We start from the raw sequence: 25,759 nt of genomic DNA on the forward strand, positions 1-25,759 counted from the left end.
GCTATGGTAGGATATTTAGGTTTTATTCCAAGTAGAATAGGAAGCAATTGGAGGGTTCTGAGCTGGGGTGTGAAGGTAGCAGTGAGGTGGTAAGTGGTCACATCTGTTTTGATTGGTTGGAACCCATGCCATTCTAGTTATTAAATATTTTGAATTTTACCCCTGCTTTTAAGTTAGTCAGTGTTCGCTAATAGAGTGGTCATGCTAGGTTAGAGAAAGTGAAGAGTTCGGGTTAATGCTAAGGAGCTGGGTAAAAGAAGGTGCCATTTACTGAAATGGAGAACTTTAGAGAAGGTTCATGGATCTTTTGTTTTGAGAGGGTCAGATTAAAGGCTTCTATTTTGAACACACTGCCTTTAAAGAAGTGTCAAGTGGGCAGTTAGAAAGATAAGTCTGGAGTTCAGAGGAAAGGTTCAGATGAAAAACATAAATTTGGAAGTTATTAACATTTACATATTATTCTGGCTACTACTTCTGCATGATAAATTACCTCAAAATCTAGCAGCTTAATGCAATCATTTTATTAGGTTCATGGATGCTGTGCACCAGACATTTGGAAAAGATATTATGAAGAGAGTCTGTCTCTGCTTCATGCTACTGGGGCCTCAACTGGGAAGATTTTTTGAGTCTTGACTGGGGAGACTTGACAGCTGGGGGCTGGAATCATCTGGAGACATCTTTGGTCGCATGTATGGCAGTTGATGCTGCCTAGAGAAGCAGTCGAATGTCTACATGTGGCTCCTTTATATGGCCAGGGCTCCCTCCTAGCATGGCATTGAACTTTTTATACTTTTTATAATAACCGTTGAACTTCTTACATGGCAGTGTAGGGTTCTAGTGATAGTTTTCCAGTGGACCAGGTGAGGCTGCATAGCTTTTAATGGCCCAGCCTGGGAAGTTAAACAGTTATTTTTGTCTCATTTTATCTGTTACCAATGAGTGACTAAGAATGGCCTTCATTCCAGGGGAGAGAATAAAGACCCAGCCTTTCAATGAGAGGAGTGTTGAAGAATTTGTGACATATTTTTCAAGTCATTATATATAGTATTCGAATCCTTAAGACTAATCGAAATCACCTAAGGAATGGGTGTAGCTAGAAAAGAGAAAAGGTTCACAGACTGAACCCTGGGGTACTCCAGTTCTTGGACATCTGGAAGACAAGGAGGACCTAGCCCAGAAGGCTGAAAAGGAGTGGCCAGTGAGGTAGCAGAAATCAGGAAAGTGCAGAAGCCAAGTGAAGAAAAGTGTTTCAATTAAGAGGGTTGATCAGTGCTATCAAATACTGCTAAAAGGTCAAATGAGATGTGACTGAGGACTGACAGTTGGCTTTGGTAATGTGGAAGTCTCTGGTAGCCTTGGCCGGAGAGAGTTCCAGAGTGTGTGGTAACTGGATTCTTTACCTCTCAGTTTGGCTGCTAGCCCCTAGGTCCTGGCTGTGTCACCTTCAGCCCTACACAGGACTGAGAGGAACACATTGGCTTACCGGGTTTGGTTTTTGTCACCATACGTGGCCATGGAGTCTTGCCAAATGTTTCAATGCTGATGGAATTTATAAGAGAATGTCACCTTTCTTTTTATTGTTCAAATTTACTAACTAGTTGTAGTAGAGGACAATATCTCAATTATAATATTTGACCCTAAGCATATTTTTAAAAATTCCACATATAGTAGAGCTTGTATATGTAGAGCCTTAATGAGAGGTTTAAAGATAGGACAAGCTGGGCAAGATCCATCGATAAGCAAGTGACAAATAGGCATCTGTGAACCTTAGTCTGCTTATCTAAGTAAACGTGCCTTAGACAAAAAAGGTTTGTTTGCATGGTTTCTTTAACCTTTTTTTTTTGTCCTCACCCGAGGACATTTTTTGTTCAGATAGAGTGGGAGGGAGAAAGAGGAAGAGAGAGAAAGAGAAACATCGACGTGAAAGGGACACATTGAGTGGCTGCCACCGCACAACCAACCAGGGCCGGGGACAAACTGCAACTGAGGTACATGCCCTTAGCGGGAACCAAACCTGGGTCTCTCTAGACCGCAGGCCAACGCTCTAACCTCTGAACCAAACTGGCCAGGGTGTTTTTTTTTTAACTCTTTTGAAGGATTAAAAAAAAAGCATAGTAAATATGAAGAGGGAGGAATGAAAACCTCTCCTATGTTAAAACCGTGCCACTTTAAAGTCCACCAAATGGCCCTGGCTGGTTTGGCTCAGCGGATAGAGTGTCGGCCTGCGGTCCAGAGAGACCCGGGTTCGGTTCCCCCTAAGGGTGCATACCTCAGTTGCAGTTTGTCCCCGGCCCTGGTTGGTCGTGCAAGTGGCAGCCACTCGATGTGTCCCTCTCACGTTGATGTTTTTTTCTCTCTCTCTTCCTCTCACTCCCACTCTATCTGAACAAAAAATGAAAAAATGTCCTCGGGTGAGGATAAAAAAATATATTAAAGTCCACCAAATGGTTGTTCAGAGATAAAACATTTGTTTTATTGATATTTTTAAGTTTATTTATTTATTTATTTTTTCCATTTTTTTGTACAGATAGAGTGGGAGGGAGAGAGAGGAAGGGAGAGAGAGTGAGAAACATCGATGTGAAAGGGACACATCGAGTGGCTGCCACCCGCACGACCAACCAGGGCCGGGGACAAACTGCAACCGAAGTACGTGCCCTTAGCGGGAACCGAACCCGGGTCTCTCCGGACTGCAGGCCGACGCTCTAACCGCTGAGCCAAACTGGCCAGGGCTGTTTTATTGATATTTTTATTCTTGGGTAAAATGGAAGCTGGATTGATCATATATATGCCAATCCTTGGCCTGTTTGCCTTGACAGCCACTCCTCACCTACTGCCTTCTTAGCTGTGTATCTCGGGAGACAATGCATGCAGGCTCTCACAAAGCTCTGTGTCAGAGGCAAATGGCTGGAGAGCCCAGGTAAGGGGATTCTCTGCCCTTCTCTCATCTGGGGCAGCCCCCTAGTAGCCCTTGCAACCCCTCTGTGGCTCCAACTCCCATCAGCCTGGGTCAGTTGATGAGATAGCAGCCTTTGCTGATCACCTCATTCTCCCTTGTTTGTGTCCTCTGCTCTTCTATCACCTGTGTAGCCATTTTCCAGAATTAAGATGCCGCTGGTTTAAATACACAGGTGATTTCAATTTTTCTGATTGTACCCTGATCAATCATATATGGGTTTTCCTCTTCCACCCCGATATCAATTTCTGATGTTCAAATATGTGAATTAACAACTACATCCCACTGCTTTATGGGTACAACAGGAGACAGAGGCTGGGTTAAAAGAATTTCATAGATTTTTCAGAATTTGTATGGTGGTTAAAACCTTTGGTCCTAGCTTGAGACAAACTTGGTGTTGTCACTTGCCAGTTATGTGGTCGTTGCCAAATTCTCTAAGTCTTCTAAACCTCAGTTTTCTCATCTGTGATATGGAGATGATAATTTTTCTACTTCATATGATTATGATGATTGAATAGAATATTGTGTTCAAAGTATTCAGGACAGTATGTACACACAGTAAATGTTCTGTGAAGAAAGCAAGTCATTTATTTGTAGTATTGGTGTGTGCTAGTTGGGCTGAAAGAGGATGTAGTAAAATATCCTGTTACTACACATGAAGATTTGTCATGGCATTCACCTTGCTTTTAGCCCTGTTTTCTATCATTGAACCTATAATTATTCTGGAGTAAGACACAGCAAGTTAATAATGGAGCTGGTTGTTATAAATATTGATAGATTGATCCTCCTGCTATTAGGCCAGAAGTGGAAGATTAGATAAAGAGAGCTTGCATTGGAGACTCACCTTAAGGACTCCTGTCCAGTCTGATTCTGTTCACTCTCCTACCTTTATGTCCTCTCCTGTCCTCTTTCTTTTCCGAAAGGTCAGGATAATTCCCAGCACCTTCATAAAACTTTCTCTGATTGTTTCAAATTGTGTTTGCAGTGGTATACATCTACTCTCCCAGTCCCTGAGCAGAATTTCACAAAGAGGACCTCCTCCAGGCTCTTTTCCCAAAGAACACCCTGCCACTCAGCACTGTGGGGCTGCTGGGCTCTGCCTTTCTTTGGCTTAAGACCGGTTTCATTAACAAGCATGTTCACACTTCAACCGGAACATTTAAAATAACACCCGCACAATGTGTTTAGTGTCTAGTTAATTATTAAGTCTCTGAGCTTGAATTATTCAAGCAAAATTGATTGGGTTCAACCTTCTTCCTTCTCTTTGTGTGTGTGTGTTTTTTTAAAAATAAAAATAAGCTCTCCCCTGTACTCTCTAAACAATGTGGTAAAGGTTATTATGCAAATGTAAATACTCTGGACTGTGGGTGGTACCCAAGTGCTAATAAAATAGGTCTAGAAAGGACTGGCAGCTTGATTCTTTTATTAAGAAATATATCGTTATCTCATATACTGTACTTCCATTTATGGAGACATAACATGTTTTAGGTTTTCTCTTTTAAACTCCTTTTTAGAGTATTTACAAGTTGGTTAAGTAGGTAGCTTATAGGCAGTTCTGTGGTGTAAAAGCAGAAGAAATTGCTTCTTTCTTTGCTACCCTAACTCATGGTCAAATGAAACTGCCTTGGCTTCACTATTAAAAACTATATTATTGAAAAATATTTGTTGACTTGAGATGTTCATAATATATTGGCTAAGTGAAAACAGGAGTGTATAAAACTGTTTTTCATTATGTTAAAATGCATAAAAAAGACTTGCATAATGAATACCAAAATATTAATGATTATCTGTGTTAGGATTTTTGCCTTTTTTCCCCTTTTGCATCAGTTATATGTCAGGAGCATATTGCAAATAATGCCATCCTTATTTAAGCCGGCAATTGTCAACATGTCTAGTGTAGATTTTGCAAAAAATTCACAATATTTTTCGAATCACAGCAACTTGAGTAATTTGTTAGCCTTCATTTCTAGACCTTCATAGTTAGTTCTTCCTCAGCTTCCATATTATTAAGATGTGAAAAGATGCAATTGTGGCATTAACATAGAAAACATAACTGCCCCATGGGTGTTGGAAAGAACTAGAAAATAAATGTATTTTGGGGAAAGATTATAAAGGAGATGACAATTTTGAGAGGAAAAGACAGAAATACAGTGACCTAGTTTAGTAGTACATTTAAATATGGGACCTTCCACGAGAAATTTATAAGCGAGCTCTTCCAAGACCAAGACTGGAAAAACCTGGAAGGCCTTAAATGCATCAGGGGTGGTAGCTATTGATGACTTGCCTTTGCTGCCCAGTTTCTGCACTGTGCCATTGGGTTACGTGTGCGTATGCGCGCGCAAACAGGGGATGCAGGTTTGCTCCTAGAGGTGAACTGTCTTACGCCCATCAGCTGAATCGCCTGCAGGTGGTAACCCTGGACGGGGATAAACAGGCAGCAGCTAGAATAGTTCCGGAGAAGAAAACACTGGGCTCCAAGTAGGGAAACTTTTGGGAATAGAGATGGGGAATTCTATCCTTTGCGTTCACACACTCATGGCTTGGATGGTAGCGCATACAAGTCTGTCATTGTATTTGTCCTGGGAAATGACACAAGAAGCGGTGTAATTAGACACCCAGGAAATTATTACTCTGGAGTGCCTGAGAACTGAATGGGGGGGGGGGGGGGGTAGCGAGCAGCGAGCAGGTAAGGGGCGGTGAGAGGCACCCTCTTTTACAGATCTGTCGGGAGCCAAAGCCGTCGGCTTCTGGGCCCCCTTAACAAACGTGCCGCGGGCAGGTGGTGTCTCCGAGGACCAGGAAGAAGCCCCGCTTTGCGATCCACACGAGAAGCCTCGGGAATCGGGGAGAGAAGCGAGACGGTGGCGCAATTCCCAGTCCGCGCCCGGTTCTCCGCCGCCGCGGCCTCCCAGTCCTCCGGTATCCCTGCATTCCACGTTGCGGCAGCGGCCGCCGCAGCCTCGCCGGCCGAGGCGATCCCCACCCTCCCTTCAGGGTGGTGCGGCCGCCCGCGCCCCTTCCAGGGCCTCGGCTCCGCTCCGCGCGGCCGCAGACGGACCCGGCTCGGCCGGCAGGCTCGGGCGGGGGCGGGGGCGGGGCGGGGCGGGGCGGGGAGAGGGCGTGCGCGCGCGGGCGGGGGGCGCGGGCCGCCATATTGGATCCGGACTCTGCTCGAGCCTCCGCCTGCGTGCGGCGGGGTCGGGGGAGCCTCGCGGAGCCCAGGGCGCGGGCGCGAGAGACCGGGAAGGCGGGGGAGGGGTGGGAGGGAAAGGAAGGGAGTGGCTGCGAGCCGGGCTGCGGCAGCCTCTGCTCTCCTCGCCCGCGGCAGCAGTCCCTCCTCCGGCGCCTCGGCCGCCTCCCGCCTCACCGCGGAAAGATGCCCTTAACCCAGGGGTGTGAACAAGGGGGAGAAGTAGCTGCAGGAGCCGCCCGCACCGCCGCCGCTGCTGCTGCCGTCCGTGTCCTTTGAATCCCGAAAAGCACCCCCTCTCCAGGGCGTCAGGAGCCTCGGCGGCGGCCGCGGTGCGGGTGTGGGGAGACCGGGCGCTCTGCCCGGAGCGGCCCAGGCCGGCCGACCAGCGACCACCGACATGGAGCGGGCTCGGGCGGCCAAGTAGCCGCTGCTCCCGGAGCTCGGCGCCCAGTGCCGCCCGCAGCCCGCGTCTGCAGCCCCGGCCGCGCCGCCAGCCAGGCCCCTGGGAGAAACCGAGAGAAAAATGAAGAGTTTTCCTCCGAATCCGTTGTAAATGGGACTAACTGCAGAGCCTTAAAAAGCAGGAGCTCGGGAGGAGAAAGGAAAAGCCTCCTCCGGGCAAGACTTGGCGTGCTCCGGGCCGAGGGGCTGCTTCAGGGACTCGCCCCCTCCCTTCCCGCTGGAGAAATTGCCGCTGATGCATCATCCAAGCGGTGGTTGGGAGGATTTGCAGCCGAATTTTTGGTTTTTCCTCCCCCTTACATACATTCTGGTTTTTTCCTCCCTTTTCTGTTTTTCCTTCTTCCTGGGAAGTGAATTGCTGATGAAAATCGGACTTAATTCATTAATGATGTAACCGGATTCGTTTCAGGATTATGTTGCACGAGTTGAATTTTGAATGAAGGAGAAGAGTGTTTCGTTTTTTTTCTTTAAAGAAGTGTTGACTCTTTGGTTCGTTGTACTTTTAATTATTTTATTTAAATATACGACCTAATTGTATTCTTTAAAAATGTATCAAATATATATTTTATGGTAACTATCTCTCAAAATATATGTATATGTGCGAAATTGAAGACGCTTCAGTTAAGTGAGGGTACCGGTGTGTTGGATGTTTAATTCAGCACCGGCCTTGCATGACAGTTGTTTGAATAACAAGTGGTTTGTTTTTAAAACCACAACTTTTAAAATTTAGGTTCAAAGAATCATAGTAGAAATCGTTAATAATAATTTAAAGGAAAACCAGCAGAAATTGAAGCCAACATGTCTGGAGAAGTGCGTTTGAGGCAGTTGGAGCAGTTTATTTTGGATGGGCCGGCTCAGACCAATGGGCAGTGCTTCAGTGTGGAGACGTTACTGGATATACTCATCTGCCTTTATGATGAATGCAATAATTCTCCGCTGAGAAGAGAGAAAAACATTCTTGAATACCTAGAATGGGGTAAGTTTGTATTAAAAAAAACCCAAAAAACTCTCTTTAGCTTGGCATTCTGATTTGATTTTTATAGTTACCATGAGTAAACAGTATATAAACACATGTAATATATGGTATATAATATGTAATATAGTATATATAATATATATCACCATGATATATAGTACACTGCATATATATTTAACTATGTATACAATAAAAGAATAGACACCAGTTACTCAATACTTTTCTCTAGTTTTTGGTGAATATTTTCCCAAGAGTACAACCAGGCTGCTCAGTTGTTGCCACAATTTAATGTGGAATTTACGAGAAAGAACTTAGGTTTTTAGGTCAGCAGTAAGAGCTCTTGAGTAATTCTGTGATGGGCAAAAATGTGTGATTACCAGTGGTATAACATACATTCAATGGAACGGTATTTATTAGTGGAAACATTTTCTTCCCAGACTTTGGAAATCATTCTGGAAATGGGAGGAGGTATTAAAATATCTTACATCAGTTGGAACTTGAAAGTAGTTTCGAGTGGGGTTTATTTCATCTCCATTTAGTACAAGCAAAGGAACAACTAAACATGGAATTTCCAGAAATTGTCATGTTTGTAAGGTAATTTGACATGAGTGTTTAAAAATATTGTGATTGTTGGGAGAGAATGTTTGGGAGCATTCTTGTTTGCTTTACTCAACATTTAAATCAGATCTAAAATGGTTAGAGTTTTGTCTTCATTCTCCTAAATATAGATGTAATTTAGAAGACCAGTTTTAGTGCAATAGATCAGTGATGAGAGCAGACCCTCCCATGTGACCTTCAAACCGTATTCAATGTTACATACAAATCCATTTAAACATCCAGCTGTTCTTTATTGGAAGAATACACATCACCCACACCTGTCTTGGTACATTGCCTTTTGAAGGACATTAGCCAAAGTAGTACTGTATTTTGTACCTTTGTAATATTAATAATTTTAGTTTATTCGTAAGTTTTGATACTAAAATGTCTTTGTTTCCAAGTACAGTAAGCTTTATATTCCTGAAGTCAAAGTCAATTGGTGATTATTTTGTTTTGCAATTAGAAATTTATTAAAAATTTATCTGGTGCATCACTCATTTAAGATTGAATATAAAATGTGAATAGGATGGTTTTTAAAAACAATACCAGACTTTTACTGGGAATGCAAAAATTCTAAACCATCTTTCAAGTGACTTCTCTCTTAAGAGTGATACAGTTTTGACTTTGGTACTGGTTTTGTATGTCTCTTATTTTTATATGTAGAGTAAAATACTTTATAATGCTTACATAGTTTTACATCCCATGTTTTATAAATTTAGAAATATTTTAGTGGTTTTTGGGGGGGATTTAAAGAAAAGTTTTTGGTACTTTTAGAGTTAAGAGTTTCAGTTTTGAATTATGGTTCAAGAAATCACTTGACTCTGTGATTATGAATGTCATTTAATATCTATTCTTTCTCATCTGCAAAGTGATGGAAGAACTCTTTATGTACCAGTAGTAAATATTATTTTAACGTTATGACAGAAAACAATATGCTCAATTGCCCTTTGGTATTAAGTGTTTACATAGTAGTTCTATGCTCTGAGATATTTTGCTGTATAGTATTATCAGAATTACTTATGTATATTTTCCTAAATTGTTTCCTTGAGCTTGGTTTCTTATATATGTGTTTAAAAAACTGTTGTTATACATATTTAATTTAAGCCAAACAAGCCAAAAGTCACATAAGTATTTGGCCAAACACACTTTATTTTTATTAATATATTTTAAATAATTTCAAACCAGGGACTTTTAACAATTTAAAACAAATTAAGTTTTAGTAGTATGTTTCATGTTTTGTCTTTTTAGAAGTTTGATACGACATAACAAAAATGTATAGTCTTTTAAGTAAACTTCTGTGTTTCTCAGTGGTAGAGAACAAGAGACTAACACTTTTGGGGCTAGGCAGTGTCTGCTAAATCTCAGGCCTTTTTAAGTTGGGCGTATGAGGTCTTAAAAGTGTGAGTTATCAACCACAGAAGTTTAGGTAAGGAGCAAGAAAAGAAATTTAAGGATGGAGAAGCTGTTAAGAGATGTGTCATAAGTAGTAGTATTTACTGTCTTTAAGTATTTGAGAGTTAGGTTATTTAAGAATGCCAGTCTCCTCAATTCATTTAGTATTGAAATAGGTCAGCTGTTCTTCATGTTTGAATTGATTACTGCATTTTGGGGAAATGTCCTATTTTTTTTTTTTTTCTCATCGCCTAACATTATATAAAACAATTAGATTTCCTTAGTTTCCAGATAGTGACTGAACCTTAATTTAATTTTTAAAACATCATCATCATCATTATTATTATTTTTGCGTCTGTAATGGAAGTTTACAGGGATTGTTGGTGTTAAATTTGATAATTTAAATTTGCCTTAAAGTGATACAATTTTTAGTTTGAGTTTTAAAAGATCTAATATTTGCATAGTTAAATACTTTGTAATATATGCTGTATATTTGTGTTTGGCTCTTTATATTAATGAAAGTGTCATCTAGATATTTCTTACGTTTATGCTGCTGATAAGCTACTTTTAAAAAAGGAGTCAGCCAAGATTCTGTCTGCTTTGCTTTATTTCCATCATTTTCACTTTCTAATTATGGTCCATTTTACTTTTATATTGGTACAGTTAATGTCTTGTTCATTACAGTATTATGACAGTAAGAAAACTGACTATTCAAAGTGAGATGTGTGTGTGTGTGTGTGTGTATTTACTTATTTATTTATTTATATTTGACAGCACTCCTTGCTCTTAGTGCTGATGGCTTGAGGGAGAAAATAAGTAGAGCTCCAGAGAGGAAGAAGGAGTTAAGCCAATAAGCAGTAGAGCAAGGGGATCAGACTTCCTTAAGGCCATAGGTCACTTTTAAATTTAATATTATATATTTTCCAGTTATATTCAATAAAACTTGAAAGACTATGTTTTGTCTCCTTTCTTTCTCAAGTTGTTGAAATGATCGTGGTTTGTGTGTTCATAAAATTAGTTTAGGTGTCAGTAGTATAACTCTAGAATAAGTTACAATAGAGTTGTAGAAGTAAAACTAACTTAAATTATAAACCAATTTGCTAGTAATAACTAAGTTCATTCATTGAATTGGCTACCTTCTGTGAAATGGGAAATTGAAATTTTAGGTAATTCTTTACCAATTTACTTAAAAAATAGATGTAAGATAGATTTACTCAATGCAGAAGAAACTCCTAGCTTTTTGTATGTGGATAACTGTTTGTTTGTTTTTTTTCTTCTACTTCTTTATGAATTTTTATTTATTTTTTTGTTACAGATATTTTACCTTTTTACCCCATTGGCACCCCCCACCCCACCCCACCTCCGCCCTTTCCCTGGCTTAGTTGTCCATGTCCATTGGTCATGCATTAAGTTCTGTGGTTTATCTCTTCCCACCCCCCCACCCCCCCCCATCCCCTCTTCTGAGGGATGTCAGTCTGTGCCCTACTTCCATGTGTCTGGGTCTACTGTATTCCTCAGACTGTTATGTTCATTATATTCCGTATATAAGTGAGATCATGTGGTATTTGTCTTTTTCTGCTTGGCTTCTTTCACTTAGGATAATACTTTCCAGGTCCCTCCATGTCGTCTCAAAGGATAAGAGATCTTTCTTTCTTACCGCTGCATAGTACTCCATTGTGTATATGTACCACAGCTTTTTTATCCATTCGTCTACTGGTGGACACTTGGGCTGTTTCCAGATCTTAGCTATTGTAAATAGTGCTGCTACGAACATGGGGGTACATATATTCTTCCTGATTGGTGTTTCAGGCTTCTTAGGGTATATTCCCAGCAGTGGGATCATTGGGTCAAATGGAAGTTCAATTTTTAATTTTTTGAGGTAGCACCATATTGTTTTCCATAGCAGCTGCACCAGTCTGCATTCCCACCAGCAGTGTATTAGAGTCCCCTTTTCTCCACACCCTTGCCAACACTTGTTGTTTGATGATTTGTTGATGGTGGCCATTCTGACAGGTGTGAGGTGATACCTCATTGTTTTAATTTGCATCTCTCTGATGATTAGTGATGTTGAGCATTTCTTCATATGTCTTTTGGCCATTTGTATGTCCTGTTTGGAGAGGTGTCTATTCAGCTCCTCTGCCCATTTTTTAATTGGGTTCTTTGTCTTCCTTTTGTGGAGTTGTATGAGCACTCTATATATATTGGAAATTAACCCCTTATCTGATACATCATTGGCAATGATGTTCTCCCATACAGTGGGTTGCCTTTCCATTTTGATGATTGTTTCTTTTGCTGTGCAGAAGCTTTTGAGTTTGATGTAGTCCCATGTGTTCATTTTCTCCTTTATTTCTCTTGCCTTAGGTGATGTATCATTGAAAATTCTGCTCCGTATGATGTCCGAAATTTTGTTGCCTACATTTTCTTCTAGAATTTTTATGGATTCACGGGTCACATTTAAGTCTTTTATCCATTTCAAGTTTATTTTTGTGTATGGTGTAAGTTGATGGTCTAGCTTCATTTTTTTGCATGTAGCTGTCCAATTTTCCCAACACCATTTATTAAAGAGGCTGTTTTTACTCCACTGTATGCTCTTGCCACCTTTGTCAAATATTAATTGAGCGTATTGCCTTGGGTCCATTTCTGGGTGGATAACTGGTTTTTGATGCTTCCTAAATCTTGAACTTTGTAACATTTCACTTAAATTAACCTTAAATAACTAATTTTATAGTTTATTCATTGTATACACAAATACACATGCTAGTCTGAATGATTGACAAACTTGTTACTAGAGTACATAAGCAAATCCTGTGGTTTAAACTTTTCCTTTCATTAGCATAGTTTTAAAGATTATTCACATTTTTTTTCATGTATGGGTCAGTTGTGTGAGGTGATGATGGCTTGATTAGAAGGATCTGAATATGGGATACCACTGTTCTTCACTTCTGCTGTTCCTCATTATTGGCTTTTCCTGAGTGGCATTTATTAATCATACCAAATTGTCAACATGTTCATTTAATACAGATGATTTCAGTTATTCTTATTTAAATCCTCAATTAGAATATAAGTATCAGAAATATAGGTTGGGCACTTATTTCCTTTATTCTAGCCACCTAGTATTCTAAGAACAACAGTGAATAAGTATAGTGATTTAATTTAACACAATGCTGGCACATGGTAGAAGCATGTTCACTAAGTGGTGGCTATTATTTTCCTATTTCTTTTCTATTTTTAAGAATCTGTTGCTGTATGAGTGAGAACAGGGATGTCAGAATTAACACAGACATTTAGGAATTTATTTCATGTAGAAATGTAAGGCATACCTTAGCATAGCAGTGTAAAAACAAAAACAAATAGCATATGTTGCAAATTTTATGCAATGTCCCATAATTCCTAAGACTTGATTGATATTACATAGTAAACCCAGATTATTTTATGGTAAAATAACTGAACTTGGTACAAATTAATATTTTATTGTACTATTCTATGGCAGTCAGAAAATTTCTTCCAAAACCTTTTCTCTTCTGGTATACTTATTGACAGTACATTGTATATGTAGCTCATTGTTTTTCATCCTCTTGGTTTTGATTAGTTTGAATGTTCAACTAACATTTAAAAATTAAATAAACTAGATTAGAAAAATATCAAGTACATGTGTAGAAAGTATTATTATGCACAATTCTTGTGTTTTCTTGTATTTCTTACTGTGGATTGGATCAAAAGAGTTTGAAACTCTTAGTGTAGATGAAGCTAAAATGTGTATTGTATGTTTAACAGCAAAAAGATTATAGACATAGGTCCTTTTTTTCAAAAAGAACAATCTGATGAATTTAATGAAGAGATGGAGGTTAGGTAGAGACAAGATACTTGGAGAGAGAGAGGGTGTATGGGAGAGAGGAAGAGTAAGAATATGAGCATGAATATACTGTTTTCCTGGGTTGCTACTTTGGTCTGACCTGTGAATGATTGGGTATTTTTAATTTAGAAGAACTTAATGGACAGAGGAATTAACTTCACTGCTTTGTATATTTGATGGTTCACTTCCTTTTTCTTTGTTGTTTTTCCTTTTCTGCTGTGGTGCTCTTGGACATTGACTTCCATTGATTGTCAGGCTTGTGTAAACTTGAATGTGAGGAATAACCATATGACCCATAAACTATGGTGGTAGTTTTTTGGTTATATTTTCTAGTTACTCCACATGAACTATAGAGTAGTTGTAGGTGAGAAGTACTTGCTAGTTCCATAGGTTTTTTTTTTAAATCCCTTGTTATTCATGAAACTGCCAGTGAGAGTGATTTTGAGTTTGGTAGCTAAGAACAAGAATTACTCAGCTGCTTTTACTGTCTCTTAGTGAGTCAAGAAGTTCTTTCCATAATGATTATTGTTTTTGAATGACCCCACTGTTAGTATACGCAAACACACACACTAGTCTGACAGCCATGAATGGCTGTCTTTTGTTGTCACTGTTTTCCAGATCTAGGGGACTTCTTTTTTCTTACCCATTGATGCTGATCTGAGCTCTAGGATTGCTCTTCCCATCTAGGTGCTTCACACTTTCTCTCTACAGTGTCCACTTCTTTTTCCAGTTAGTAGATGAGGAATGACTAGTTCTGTTGTCTAACTCCTCCTTACCTAGTTCTTCTTTATCTGCTGCTATAGGAGAGCACCATCTTGACTTTCATGGTAACAGGAGGCAGGAAACTTGGCTCTCTATTTTCCAGTCTTGCTATTTGCCCCTTAATGCTTTCTCCTATGAACTGCTTGCTTCTTTTGGAATCGGGGCTTCTTTACTGTAGGCCTCTCCTTAGTTTCAAAATGTGTTCTGGAAATTCATGGGATAGTAAATGCTTTGAGGAGGAAGTGTGTGGGGGGGGGCAGGTTACATAGCTAAATAAATTTGGGAATTGATTTTAAACAAAATTAAACATTAAAAAGATTGTAGGTTATTCTAGAATTATAAAGTTTATCTGATTATGGAATCTTTTTTTTGGTTGAGTATCTAGAAGGTGGATTATGAGGTCGTGCTGTTCTTTGTATCAGGGTTCTAACAGAATTTTTAGGGAAACTGGGATACAGTGTAGTTTGGAGAGAGAATCCGAATCTGAGTAAGTTATACTTAATGGTTGTGAACTTTTAATTGCCTTCTGTGTGATAGTCATGTGAACTGAAAAACTTAATCATGGTAGCACAGGATTGATGCTGGTGAAAATTACATTTGGGAAAAGCACCCTATAAAGTAGAGTGAAATTAGATATAATAATGAACCAGTGCTATTAACCAATAAAATCCTTGGAATTACTGAGAAGATTCTGTTTATGACCTTTTCTTGCTCTAACTAAACCTGCTTTGCAAGTATGGGCATTCACACTAAGAACAGAAGTTCTCACTTTATAGCTTCAGTTACTATAATTGTAACGTGTTGCAAAACTATTGTTTATCTGAAACAGTGTTTTCATTACTTTGTTATATTTAAGAGGAGAAGATACAGGGACTTATGCAGTTTTAGAATCCATTAAAGTATTCAGTATTATTTTGTCTAATGTTACAACTTTTAGTTAATCTGTTGTTTTCAGACTTTTGGACTAGTGTGGGAAGTTTACTATTATTTATAACATTGTATCTGTGAAGCTATTGGTTTCAAGTACCAGCACTTATTATTTGTTGTATATAGGAACCAGAAGACACAATCATTTTATTAAAGAGAAAAACTATATATAATTAATGCTGCTTCAGCACTATGTGAATAGTTAGAACTCTGTGACTATTATAAACTTCTATTCTGGGTATTAGGGTGGCAGGTAATAATAATAGAGGTAATTCAGATGGACTTTAGAGTCACCAGGTGCTGAATATGGCAACTGTCAGTAACCAAACGGAATTTACAGACATAGCTTATTGGGAGATAAATTAGTCTTTTTCTGTTTCTTCTGATATACATTTATTTTTCTCATTAATTATTCCCCAGTACCACCATTTATCTTACCCCCAATCTAACTGTGCTTAAAAGTACTGCTTATGTAGATGAAAACAATTTTTTAAAAATACATGTGAATTAGTTCAGTCATGTGTAATCATTTAACTTTTGGTTTTATTTCCAATTGCTTACACATAATTGTAGGCTTCATCAGTGGGAGGTGGGGGGGACCTCTTCAGTTTGCTCTATTCATAGTGATAAAACTTAATTAAATTTACATAGAATTTTCATAAGTGGAATATTTCATCCTGAAATATTCATGTTTTAAAGCAATGTACTGATAAAGAACAGGGGCTTTGAATTCAAACTGACTGGTTATTAGCTCAGTAATTTAAGCACGTTATTTAACCTCTCTCTTTTCATTTGTAAAAAATGGACATAATAGTAGTAGCTTATTTTGCCAAAAGGTTTAAAATTGGTTTAGTATTTTTCCTTATTCTGGTGATTTATAGTTGTATCTTGTCAACTTTTTTCCCGTTTTGTTTTTTAAGATTCTGTCTTATCTATGAGAAATTAAGAACTAAAATGCTATTTTTTGGTAAAGTTAATTGAAATGTACTAATGCAAAGTTAATACACATAACTGTTTCACCATTAATAAACATATTCATATCTTACTGATAATATTTTATTGGCATTGAAGATGTTTTTCCCTGTGTGTGCAAATAGTATCTTATTCTTTTAGGATAAGATATTTTACATTGGAACATTTTGTTGTTGTTAACTGAATTATTTTCCAGTAAATATTAAGCTAATGCCCCTTCATTCTATCACCAACAGCAAATATTATGAGGCGGCTAGTTGTGTTTTATTTTTAGATTTATATAGATCCAATATGCAACTCAGTGGTAGCATTCTGGACCTCAACTCAGAATAAACCTGAAATAATAATGACAAATTAGTGATGTGTTACCCACTTTGGATTTCATGGACTAAAGATATGCAGGTTCGCCCAGCTGGTGTGGTTCAGTGGTTGAGCCTGGACCCATGCACCAAGAAGTTGCAGGTTCGATTCCTGGTCAGGACACATGTCCAGGTTGTGGGCCTGATCCCTAGTGGGGAGCATGCAGAAGGCAGCCAATTGATGTTCTTATCTCTTCTTCCTCTCCCTCTCTCTCTCAAAATCAATAAAGAAAAAAAAATTGTTTAAAATATATATATATTCATACACACATGCAGCATCTGTAAATGCAAGTTGTGTGGTCTGACAGTAACTATGAAGAAAATAAGTATTGTACACTGGTGTTTCCTAAACTGTATTTCAAGAGGTAAAAATAATGAGTATTTGGAAAATTGAGAGTTCAGTGGATAGGTATGATTGGGAAGTAGGGTTCTTGGCAGCCCTCTGGATATTACAAGGCACATTACCATAATAAAGTTTTTAAAGTTTCGCAGTACAGAAAACTCTTTAACTTTGTTTTACCTAGAATTTGCCTAAGTTATTTGACTTTGGAACCCTTCCCCCCACCCCACTTGACCGACCCCTTCCTCCCCACTCCCACCCCCCTCCTGTTTTCCCCAAACTGTGGTCTGTGGCCATTGGTTATACATATATGCATATAAGTTCTTTGGTTTGTCTTTTCCCGCCCCCCAGCCCCCTTCCTTCTGAAGTTTGTCAGTCTGGACTTTGGAACCATTTTTAAGAGGAACAGCTGGTTTGCAAAGGTGTTCTTGCTAACCTAGTGATTTTTTTCTTTCTTTCTTCAGTAGAGCTGGATCATTTTTTAATCCAGTTACCTCTCTTACAGAATTGGTACAGAATTTGAGGGAGAGACTGTCCTGGCTGTGAAATAGAATGCAGCTAATTAGATTTTATGAGGGTTTTGTAAAAGCAGTATAGTAGTCCTGTTACAACAGGAATCCCATCCTTAAATATCTGGTTTACTGGGAGTGAAATGCCCCAAGTTGACTCAGATCTTCTTCTTTTTTTCTTCTTCTTCTTCTTCCTTCTTCCTTCTTCCTTCTTTGCATTTATCTTAATATAGAGGGGGAGGGGGAGGGGGAGGGAAGAGAGAGAAACACATGGAGGGGTTGCCACCCACACGACCCCAACCAGGGCCGGGTACAAACTGCAACTGAGGTACGTGTCATTAGCAGAAACCAAACCCAGAACTCTCTGGTCCACAGGCCGACACTCTAACTGCTGAGCAAAACCGGCCAGGGTGACTCAGATATTATTAAAAGCCACCAATCATTTACTTATTAGAAATGTTCTGTCCTAAGATTTAAAAAATACTTGTTTGGAAAGATTAAGAAAAGCCCATGGTAACCAAAGCCCCATTTTGAGATTATATTGCCAGCTGTGGCCTGCCCAGGCCAAAAATCATAACTAAGAAACATTTAAAACCAGACTAAAAACTCAGGTATGTGGTGAAGCTGAAATATAGATATGATTATCATAAAGCTCTTCCCTATTCCATACTTATAAAGATTTTCCTTGAGTTTATGGTTAAAACTACAACAATATTTGCAAGTGTAGTGTGATTTCTGTTTCTACCTTTTTGCTGCTGATGCATGCTAAAGTGACAGTTTTCCAGGAGCCCATTGCTGTGTTACATTGCTTGAGGTTGCGATTAAGTGATCATATTTGTTTTTTTTTTTTTGCCTGTGTTCCTGTGGTAATTCCAATTAAGTACAGCAGCTCTTGGGTTGTCCTGATTTTATTCAACCTCTGTGTACATCTGGCTCAATTGATTTGTCTGTATTAAATGTATCTCAATGGATTACATTCCTGGATATTATAGGCTTTATTAATCATGCTTTTTTGCTCTCAATTAATGCTAAGTAACGTGTAACCTCATTATTACATGTACTCCTCAACTGAAAATATTGTGCTTCCTACACATCCAAGACCTTTGTTTAGTAGAAGGACTGATAAAAAACACAATATGATCCTTTAATTATGTCAACATCCTACTTGATATCCTACAGTGACTACTGATAGCTTTTGGAATGACATTTAAACTCCTTAGCATGGCATACAGAATTTTTGTTTGTTTGTTTTTTGTTCAAGTAGAGTGGGAGGGAGAGAGAGGAAGAGAGAGAGAGAGAGAAACATCGACGCGAAAGGGACACATCGAGTGGCTGCCACCTGCACGACCAGCCAGGGCTGGGGACAAACTGCAACCGAGGCACATGCCCTTAGTGGGAACCGAACCCGGGTCTCTCGGGACTGCAGGCCGATGCTCTAACCGCTGAGCCAAACCGGCCAGGGCGGCATACAGAATTTTTAATGATATGGTCCTTGTCTATTTCCCTAATCTTTTTCTTCACTTAAAAAAACAACAACTTTGAAACAATCTAAAACTTAAAGAAAAATTGCAAGTACAGTACAGTGTTTTGCCCTCTGAACCATTTGAGAGTAAATTGCCTACTTGATGCCTTATCATCCCCAAATATGTTTGTGTGTATTTCCTACATTCTTTTGATAACCACATGCAAATATATATATTTTTAAAATATGATTTTATTGAGCCCTGGCCAGTTTGGCTCAGCGGTTAGAGCGTCAGCCTGCGGTCTGGAGAGACCCGGGTTTGGTTCCCGCTAGGGGCACATACCTCGGTTGCAGTTTGTCCCCGGCCCTGGTTGGGTTGTGTGGGTGGCAACCACTCGATGTGTCCCTTTCACGTCGATGTTTTTCTCTCTCTCTCCCTCCCACTCTATCTGAACAAAAAACGAAAAAGTGTCCTTGGGTGAGGATAAAAAAATATATATAAAATATGTTTTTATTGATTTTTTTTTTAGAGAGAGAGAGGAAGGGAGAGAGAGAGATAGAAACATCCATGTGAGGGAGAAACATTGATTGGCTGCCTCCTGCATGCCCCCTACTGGGGATCAAACCCGCAAGCCCGCATCCATGGATGATGATGTTCAGTCTACTGAGCCACACTGGCCGGGCCACATGCAGCTATTAATAAATTAATACTGATGTGTTACTGTCATCTAATCCTTAGACCTTATTCAAATTTGTCAGTTGTCCTAATAATAACTTCATAGCAAAAAGAGTCAAAGGATTCTCTTCAGAATCACTTGTTGCATTTGGATGTCACGCCTAGTAGTGTCACTCATCTGGACAAGGTCTTCAGATTTTTCTCAGCTTTCACACTTTGACACCTTTTTAATTTTATTATTGATTTTAGAGAGAAGAAGGTATAGGGAGGGGGAGAGAGAAAGAAACATCGATGTGAGAGAGGCACATTAATTGATTGCCTCCTGAACTTGTCCCTACTGGGGATTGAACCCAAAACCTGGGTATGTGCCCTGACTGGGAATTGAACCTGCCACCTTTTGGTTCCTGGGACGACGCTATGACTCTGACACTTGAAGACTGCAGGCTAGTTATTTTGCAGCATTTGTAGTAATCCTCATTTAGGGTTTGTTTCCTTATGATAATATATCTTTGGCAAGAATATCCTAAAGTGATACCGTGTTCCACTCATTGCATCCTATCAAGTGGTGCATAATTTTATATTGCTCCATTACTATGTGTTCATATTATTTTTTCCCCAGTCTCATTGAGGTATAATTGGCAAATATTGGTGTTCATTTTATTTATTTTATTAGGGTGGTCTCTGTCAGGCTTCTCCACTGTAAAGTTACCTGTTTCTTTTTGGTAATTAATAAGTATTTTGTGAGGAGGTACTTTGAAATTATTTATATATCCTGTTTATCATTAAACTCTTATATTAGTTTGAGCTCACGATTGTTTATTCATTAGATTATAATCCTTTACTGCCCTTATTTATTTTGAGGCTTAAATTGACTCAGATTTGGCTAGTAGGAACCCTTTCAAGTTGGCTTTTGTTTTGGCATGTTTCTGTCACTCTTTTGAGTAGGTCCTTGCTTTCTGACACAAGATGATTTATGCTCATCTTGTAGTCTCCCTACGCTAGCCCTGGAGTTAGCCATTTCTCTAAGGAGTCCTGGTTCCTTTTAGTAGAGGATGATATAGAAGCCAAGATCTGGGCTCTGTGTGTGCTCATTGCTATTTTTAAGCTCCACTAGTGGATAGAGCTATCTATCCTATCTAGCTATCTACCTGTTTACACACATATACATATATTTTTATTTCTACATATACTATTTATAGTTTTCTTTCTATATATTTAGTATATGTTGAAGACCATGACTTTGCATTGATACCTCTAATTTTAGTCCAACACTTCTATATTTTTCTTTTCTATTTTATAACTCCTTTTTTCAACAATGAGAAGCCTGGGTCCCATTATCTTTAATTATGTGATCAGTCCCTCAATATATAACCAATCCCCTGAATGCTGCCACCTCTTCCCTCGTGCAGATGACCTGCTCATCCTAATCCCTCATCAGCACCTCATGCCTGGCTGCTAACACCCCACTTGGGCTTTGATGTCCTAGGCCAGGTTGTCATCTCTCCTCTCAGTGCTCCTCATCCTGCTCAGCCTCTGACTCCACATACCAGTAGCCGGTTCTGATAGCACATTCATTATAAATTATGTGAGGTGGAGGATTCAGCATGTTTGAATTTCCTTTTTGTGATAATTTTTAGAAATTGTATACAATTAAGGGTTAAAGGTGCTTGAAAATGTACCATAGTCACTATTTTACAGCAAATTATCACTATTTTAAATGATATGTTTATAATTATTTGATTAATAGATTAATCTTCCCAACCAGAGCCGGGACCGTGTGTAGCTTATCACTTCATTCCCAATACCTAACATAAGTACTCTGTGTTGTAGGCACTCAGCTATTTATTTGGTAAATGAAAGAACTAGTGAGTGAATAATGGAATAAATAAGCAATAAAATTAAATTAATGCAGTTAAATCTCAATATTGAGTCAATAGTTATAATGAAGAAAAAAAGCTATTTTGTAGAAATTAGGAAAGAAATATGACAAAGAGGGCAATCTAAATATCAGAATGTTTAAGTCTAGACTTGGTTTTGTTCGATAGTGAAAACATCATAAATGATAATGGCAGTAATTAAATTCAAACAATTATGGAATGCTTACTTTGCACTAGATAATTGTACTGGTCATAGAAGATAGATGAAAAGAACACATTCCTCGTAATGTTTTTGGAAAATACTTTTTGCCCTCATAGTCTTCTTTCCAAGTAAAGTTTTAAAAAATTCAGAATTTTAACTTTAGAATTCAGTGGAAAGTAATAAGGTTCTGACCAAATTATCTTAATACCCATTGAATTTTTGTATTACATTTTTTTTTCTTTACCTGAGGACATTTTTCCACTTATTTTTTTTTTGTTCAGATAGAGTTGGAGGGGGACAGAGGAAGAGAGAGAGAAAGAGAAAGAGAGAGAGAGAGAGAGAGAGAAACGGCCTACGGTGAAAGGGACACATCGAGTGGCTGCCACCTGCATGACCCAACCAGGGCCCGTGACAAACTGCAACCGAGGTACGTGCCCCTAGCGGGAACCGAACCCGGGTCTCCCCGGACCGTAGGCTGATGCTCTAACCACTGAGCAATACAGGCCAGGGCCGAATTTTTGTATTACATTTAATGGAGAAAGAGGATTTTAATTTATTGATGACTTACTTGTTAATAAAAATATTTTCAAATATACTTGTTTTATTTTCATTCTATCTGAAAATAATTGGAATAGATCTGTTTCATAATAATTATGATACCTATTTGTCATCTCTCAGGGTAAAAATAGGGAAATGCTTGTGTCTAGGTATATACAGGATGGGACAAAAGTAGATTTACAGTTGTGAGGACACGAAACAATTTATTCTTGTATTTTTTAGTTATTGTATTATTTTCCTTATGAAGAACTGTAAACCTAGTTTTGTCCCACCCTGAATTTAGTGAAATGTAGTTTTTATTTGAAATTTAAAAGATTATTTTAGACTGTGTATTTCTTCTTTTAAACAATATTTTAGAAATTATTATAATAGGTCTGTTACAGACTTTAGGCCTTTTTTAAAAAAATTTTTTTTTTCCTTTATTCATTTTAGAGAGAGAGAGGAAGGGAGAGGAAGAGGGAGCGAGAGATAGAAACATCAGAGAGAGAGAACATCGATTGGCCGCCTCCTGCATGCCCCTCACTGGGGATTGGGCCCACAACCTGGGCATGTGCCCTGGCTGGGAATTGAACTGATGACCTCTTGGTGCATGGGTCGATGCTCAACCACTGAGCCACACTGGCCGGGCAGGCCTTTGCTTTGTGTTTAAATTGTCTTCTTTAAAATGAACTTTAAAGGAATTTTGTGAACATTTGTATTTTATTTATCGAATTTATGATTCTGTGACAGAAACAGGTCAAATTTCTGATGGTACAAGTTCTGACTTCAATGGGGGAAAAAGAAACAATTTACACAATAGTACAGTAATAAGAAATGGTTGTTGATTAATAAAAATGAAGGGATGATAGTATACTTTTGGCTTTAACTGAAAATTCATTGCAAATTGGTTTAAATAATGAGAGTTTTACTAGCTTAATTTATCAAGAGCAAAGGTAGGGTAAGCTTTTAAGTTTGATGGCTCAACGGTGTTGTCAAACATTCAGATTCTTTCAGTCTCACTGCTGCTGGAGTATAGGCTTTTCTTTAAAATTTTTTTTTCTTAATTGATTTTAGAGTGGGGGGGAGAGAGAGGGAGAGATAGATAGAAACATTGATGAGAGAGAACATCAATTGGCCACTTCCTGCATACCCCTCACTGGGGATTGGGCCCACAACCCCACAACCTGGGCATGTGCCCTGACTGGGAATCGAACCGGCGACCTCTTGGTGCATGGGTCGATGCTCAACCACTGAGCCACACTGGCTGGGCGGGCTTTTCTTTCTTTCTTTTTAATCCTCACTGAAGATATTTTCCCATTTATCTTCAGATAGAACGGGAGGGAGAAGAGGGGAGAGAAACATTGATGTAAGAGAGACACATCAGTTGGTTGCCTTCCACATGACCCCAACCAGGGCCCAGACTGCAACCAAGGTACGTGCTCTTGACCAGAATCAAACCTGCAAGTGCTTGGTCTGCGGGCCAACGTTCTAACCACGGAGCCAAACTGGCCAGAGGGTGTGGGCTTTTTTTTAACAGCATTCCCCACCCCGCCCAAGGTTATAGGATGGCACTGGAACAACATGATTCCTTTTCTAGGTGGGAGGAAAGAAAGTGGCTTCCTGTAGCCCTTTCAAGAGGAGCAAGGCTTTACCTATCATGGAAACACTCAGAACATACCCTGTCATCTTAATGTCCACGATTAGGTCACAAGTCTGTTCCTGAGCCAGTCATTGCATTGGTACATGAGTTGTGTAAAGGAAGAGTAGATAACTTATGTTAGGATTTTAAGAAGAAGGAATGGATTCTGGATAAACTACAAATGTTCTTCACTATACTTGGCATTGTGGTTTACTATTTATTTATAGCATTTTTTAAAAGGAATTATTAGTGCTACAGTAAAGTTATATGGTGTGTTTTTTTCCCTAACCACCTTTAAGTAATGCCTTCTCATGTGGTTTTGATTTAAGAATTCTGAGCTAGCATTATTATGTGGAAGAGAGAAAAGGGTGCATTATAGATATCTCTAATTAAATTTTAATTTAAAAATTGCACATGGTCATTAAAATGATACTTTTCTCATCCATGCCATCTTTTGTTGGCTTATCCCTCTCTGAATGCCTGTGAAATTTGTTTATGGTGTTTGTTTGACAACCAATTGACTTATCTTGGATTATTAATTGTTTTTTTTTTTTTATATGTCACACCAAGGATCATCTCTCATTGTATTTCTAACGCAAATTCCAGTGTATCTTTATTGTTAGTGATATCTGCAGAGGTGTTGTTAGGAGGTCTGTTTAAAGTTAATTTAATAACTATTTAGTATGCACAATAAATATGTGTATAATGGAGGTTTGGGAATTATTATGTGCATAATGGAGTGTGGGAACAATAAAGACTAACAATGTGGTTCCTGCCCTCAAGGAATTAAGCAGAATATAAGTGTTTTAAAAGAGGCACAGGAGAGAGATTACTATTGATAAGGAGAGAGGGGAGTGGACAAGAATCAATCATGGAGGAGACATATGAGCTGATCCTAAGATAATGTTTTGTGAGTTAGAGATGGGGGCATTTTAGATGGCAGGAAGCAGTAGAAGGCAGACTGTGGAGGCAGCAAAGCTCAAAGGCATGTGCTTGGAGCAGAGTGAGGAATAGTGGGAAATGTGGTTGGAATGGTGAGTTGGAGCATTTCAGTTGGCTTATTACATAATTTGAATTTGATTCTATAGGCATTGGGAAGACATTGAATATAAATTTGTTTTAAAGCAAGGAGACTTGGAAATTGCTTTCTATCAAAGCATAAGTAGCCTTAAGATTTGTAGTGTTTTTTGTTACGATAGAACGTTTTGTTGGTATACGCATTAATTCACTTTAACAAATATTTATTTCATACCTTCTCTGTGATAGGTACCGGTTTCTGGAGATACAACAATGAATAAGACAGGCAAGGGTGTCTGCTATCATGGAGCCTTATATCATAATTTGGGAGAGTCAGGAAATAAACATGTAAATAAATAGGATTAGGATTATTTCAGATATTGGTAAAAATTGTAAAGAAAATAAGCGTATGACATGACAGTGTATTGGGTGGTAGTTTAGATTGGTTGGTCACAGGCTGAAGTCCATGTTTTTGACTTGAGGAACCACATGAATAACAACAGGTAATATTTATTATTTACTGTGTGTCAGGCACTATCTAAGCAGTTTTCATGGATTGTCTCATTTAATCCTCACCTAAAGAAGGTAGCATTATCCCTGTTTCACAGATGAGGAAACTAAGGCACAGGTCTGCAGTCTTGTAGCTAAGAAGTGGTGGTGTCAAGATCCTAATCATTTGGTTCTAGAGCACACACTTTTTTTTTTTAATCCTCACTTGATATTTTTCTGTTTTTCAGATAGAGTGGGAAGGAGAGAGAGTGGGAGAGGGAGGGAGAGGGAGAGAGAGAGAAACATTGACGTGAAAGTGACACAGCGAGTGGCTGCCTCCTGCAGGACCCAACCAGGGCCGGGGACAAACTGCAACCCAGGTACCTGCCCTTAGCGGGAACCGGGTCTCTTTGGACCGCAGGCCGATGCTGTAACCGCTGAGCCAAACCTGCCAGGGCTAGAGCACACACTCTTCGTCGCCATTACATACTCAGTTGTACTGCCAGCACTGAGATCGCATGATACGATGGGAAGGACTGTGGGTGGGTGAGAATTAAGAATTCTG

General features: G+C 39.0%; 1 protein-coding gene across 6 annotated transcripts in view; it reads left to right on the forward strand.

The window, feature by feature from the left end:
* Window positions 1-6,104: 6,104 nt before the first annotated feature.
* CDC42BPA (CDC42 binding protein kinase alpha) overlaps window positions 6,105-25,759 on the forward strand; it is a 222,747-nt gene continuing 203,092 nt past the window's right edge. For 2 of the 6 annotated variants that reach the window (XM_036277347.1, XM_036277348.1), the window contains exon 1: window positions 6,105-7,584. In XM_036277347.1, the coding sequence (XP_036133240.1) occupies window positions 7,407-7,584 (178 nt within the window). In that variant the 5' untranslated portion in view covers window positions 6,105-7,406. The remainder of the gene's footprint in view (window positions 7,585-25,759) is intronic. The other 4 variants (XM_036277351.1, XM_036277345.1, XM_036277346.1 and 1 more) reach the window with 4 other exon arrangements.

Source organism: Molossus molossus, unplaced genomic scaffold, assembly GCF_014108415.1.
Source record: "Molossus molossus isolate mMolMol1 unplaced genomic scaffold, mMolMol1.p scaffold_m16_p_23, whole genome shotgun sequence".
Lineage (NCBI taxonomy): Eukaryota > Metazoa > Chordata > Mammalia > Chiroptera > Molossidae > Molossus > Molossus molossus.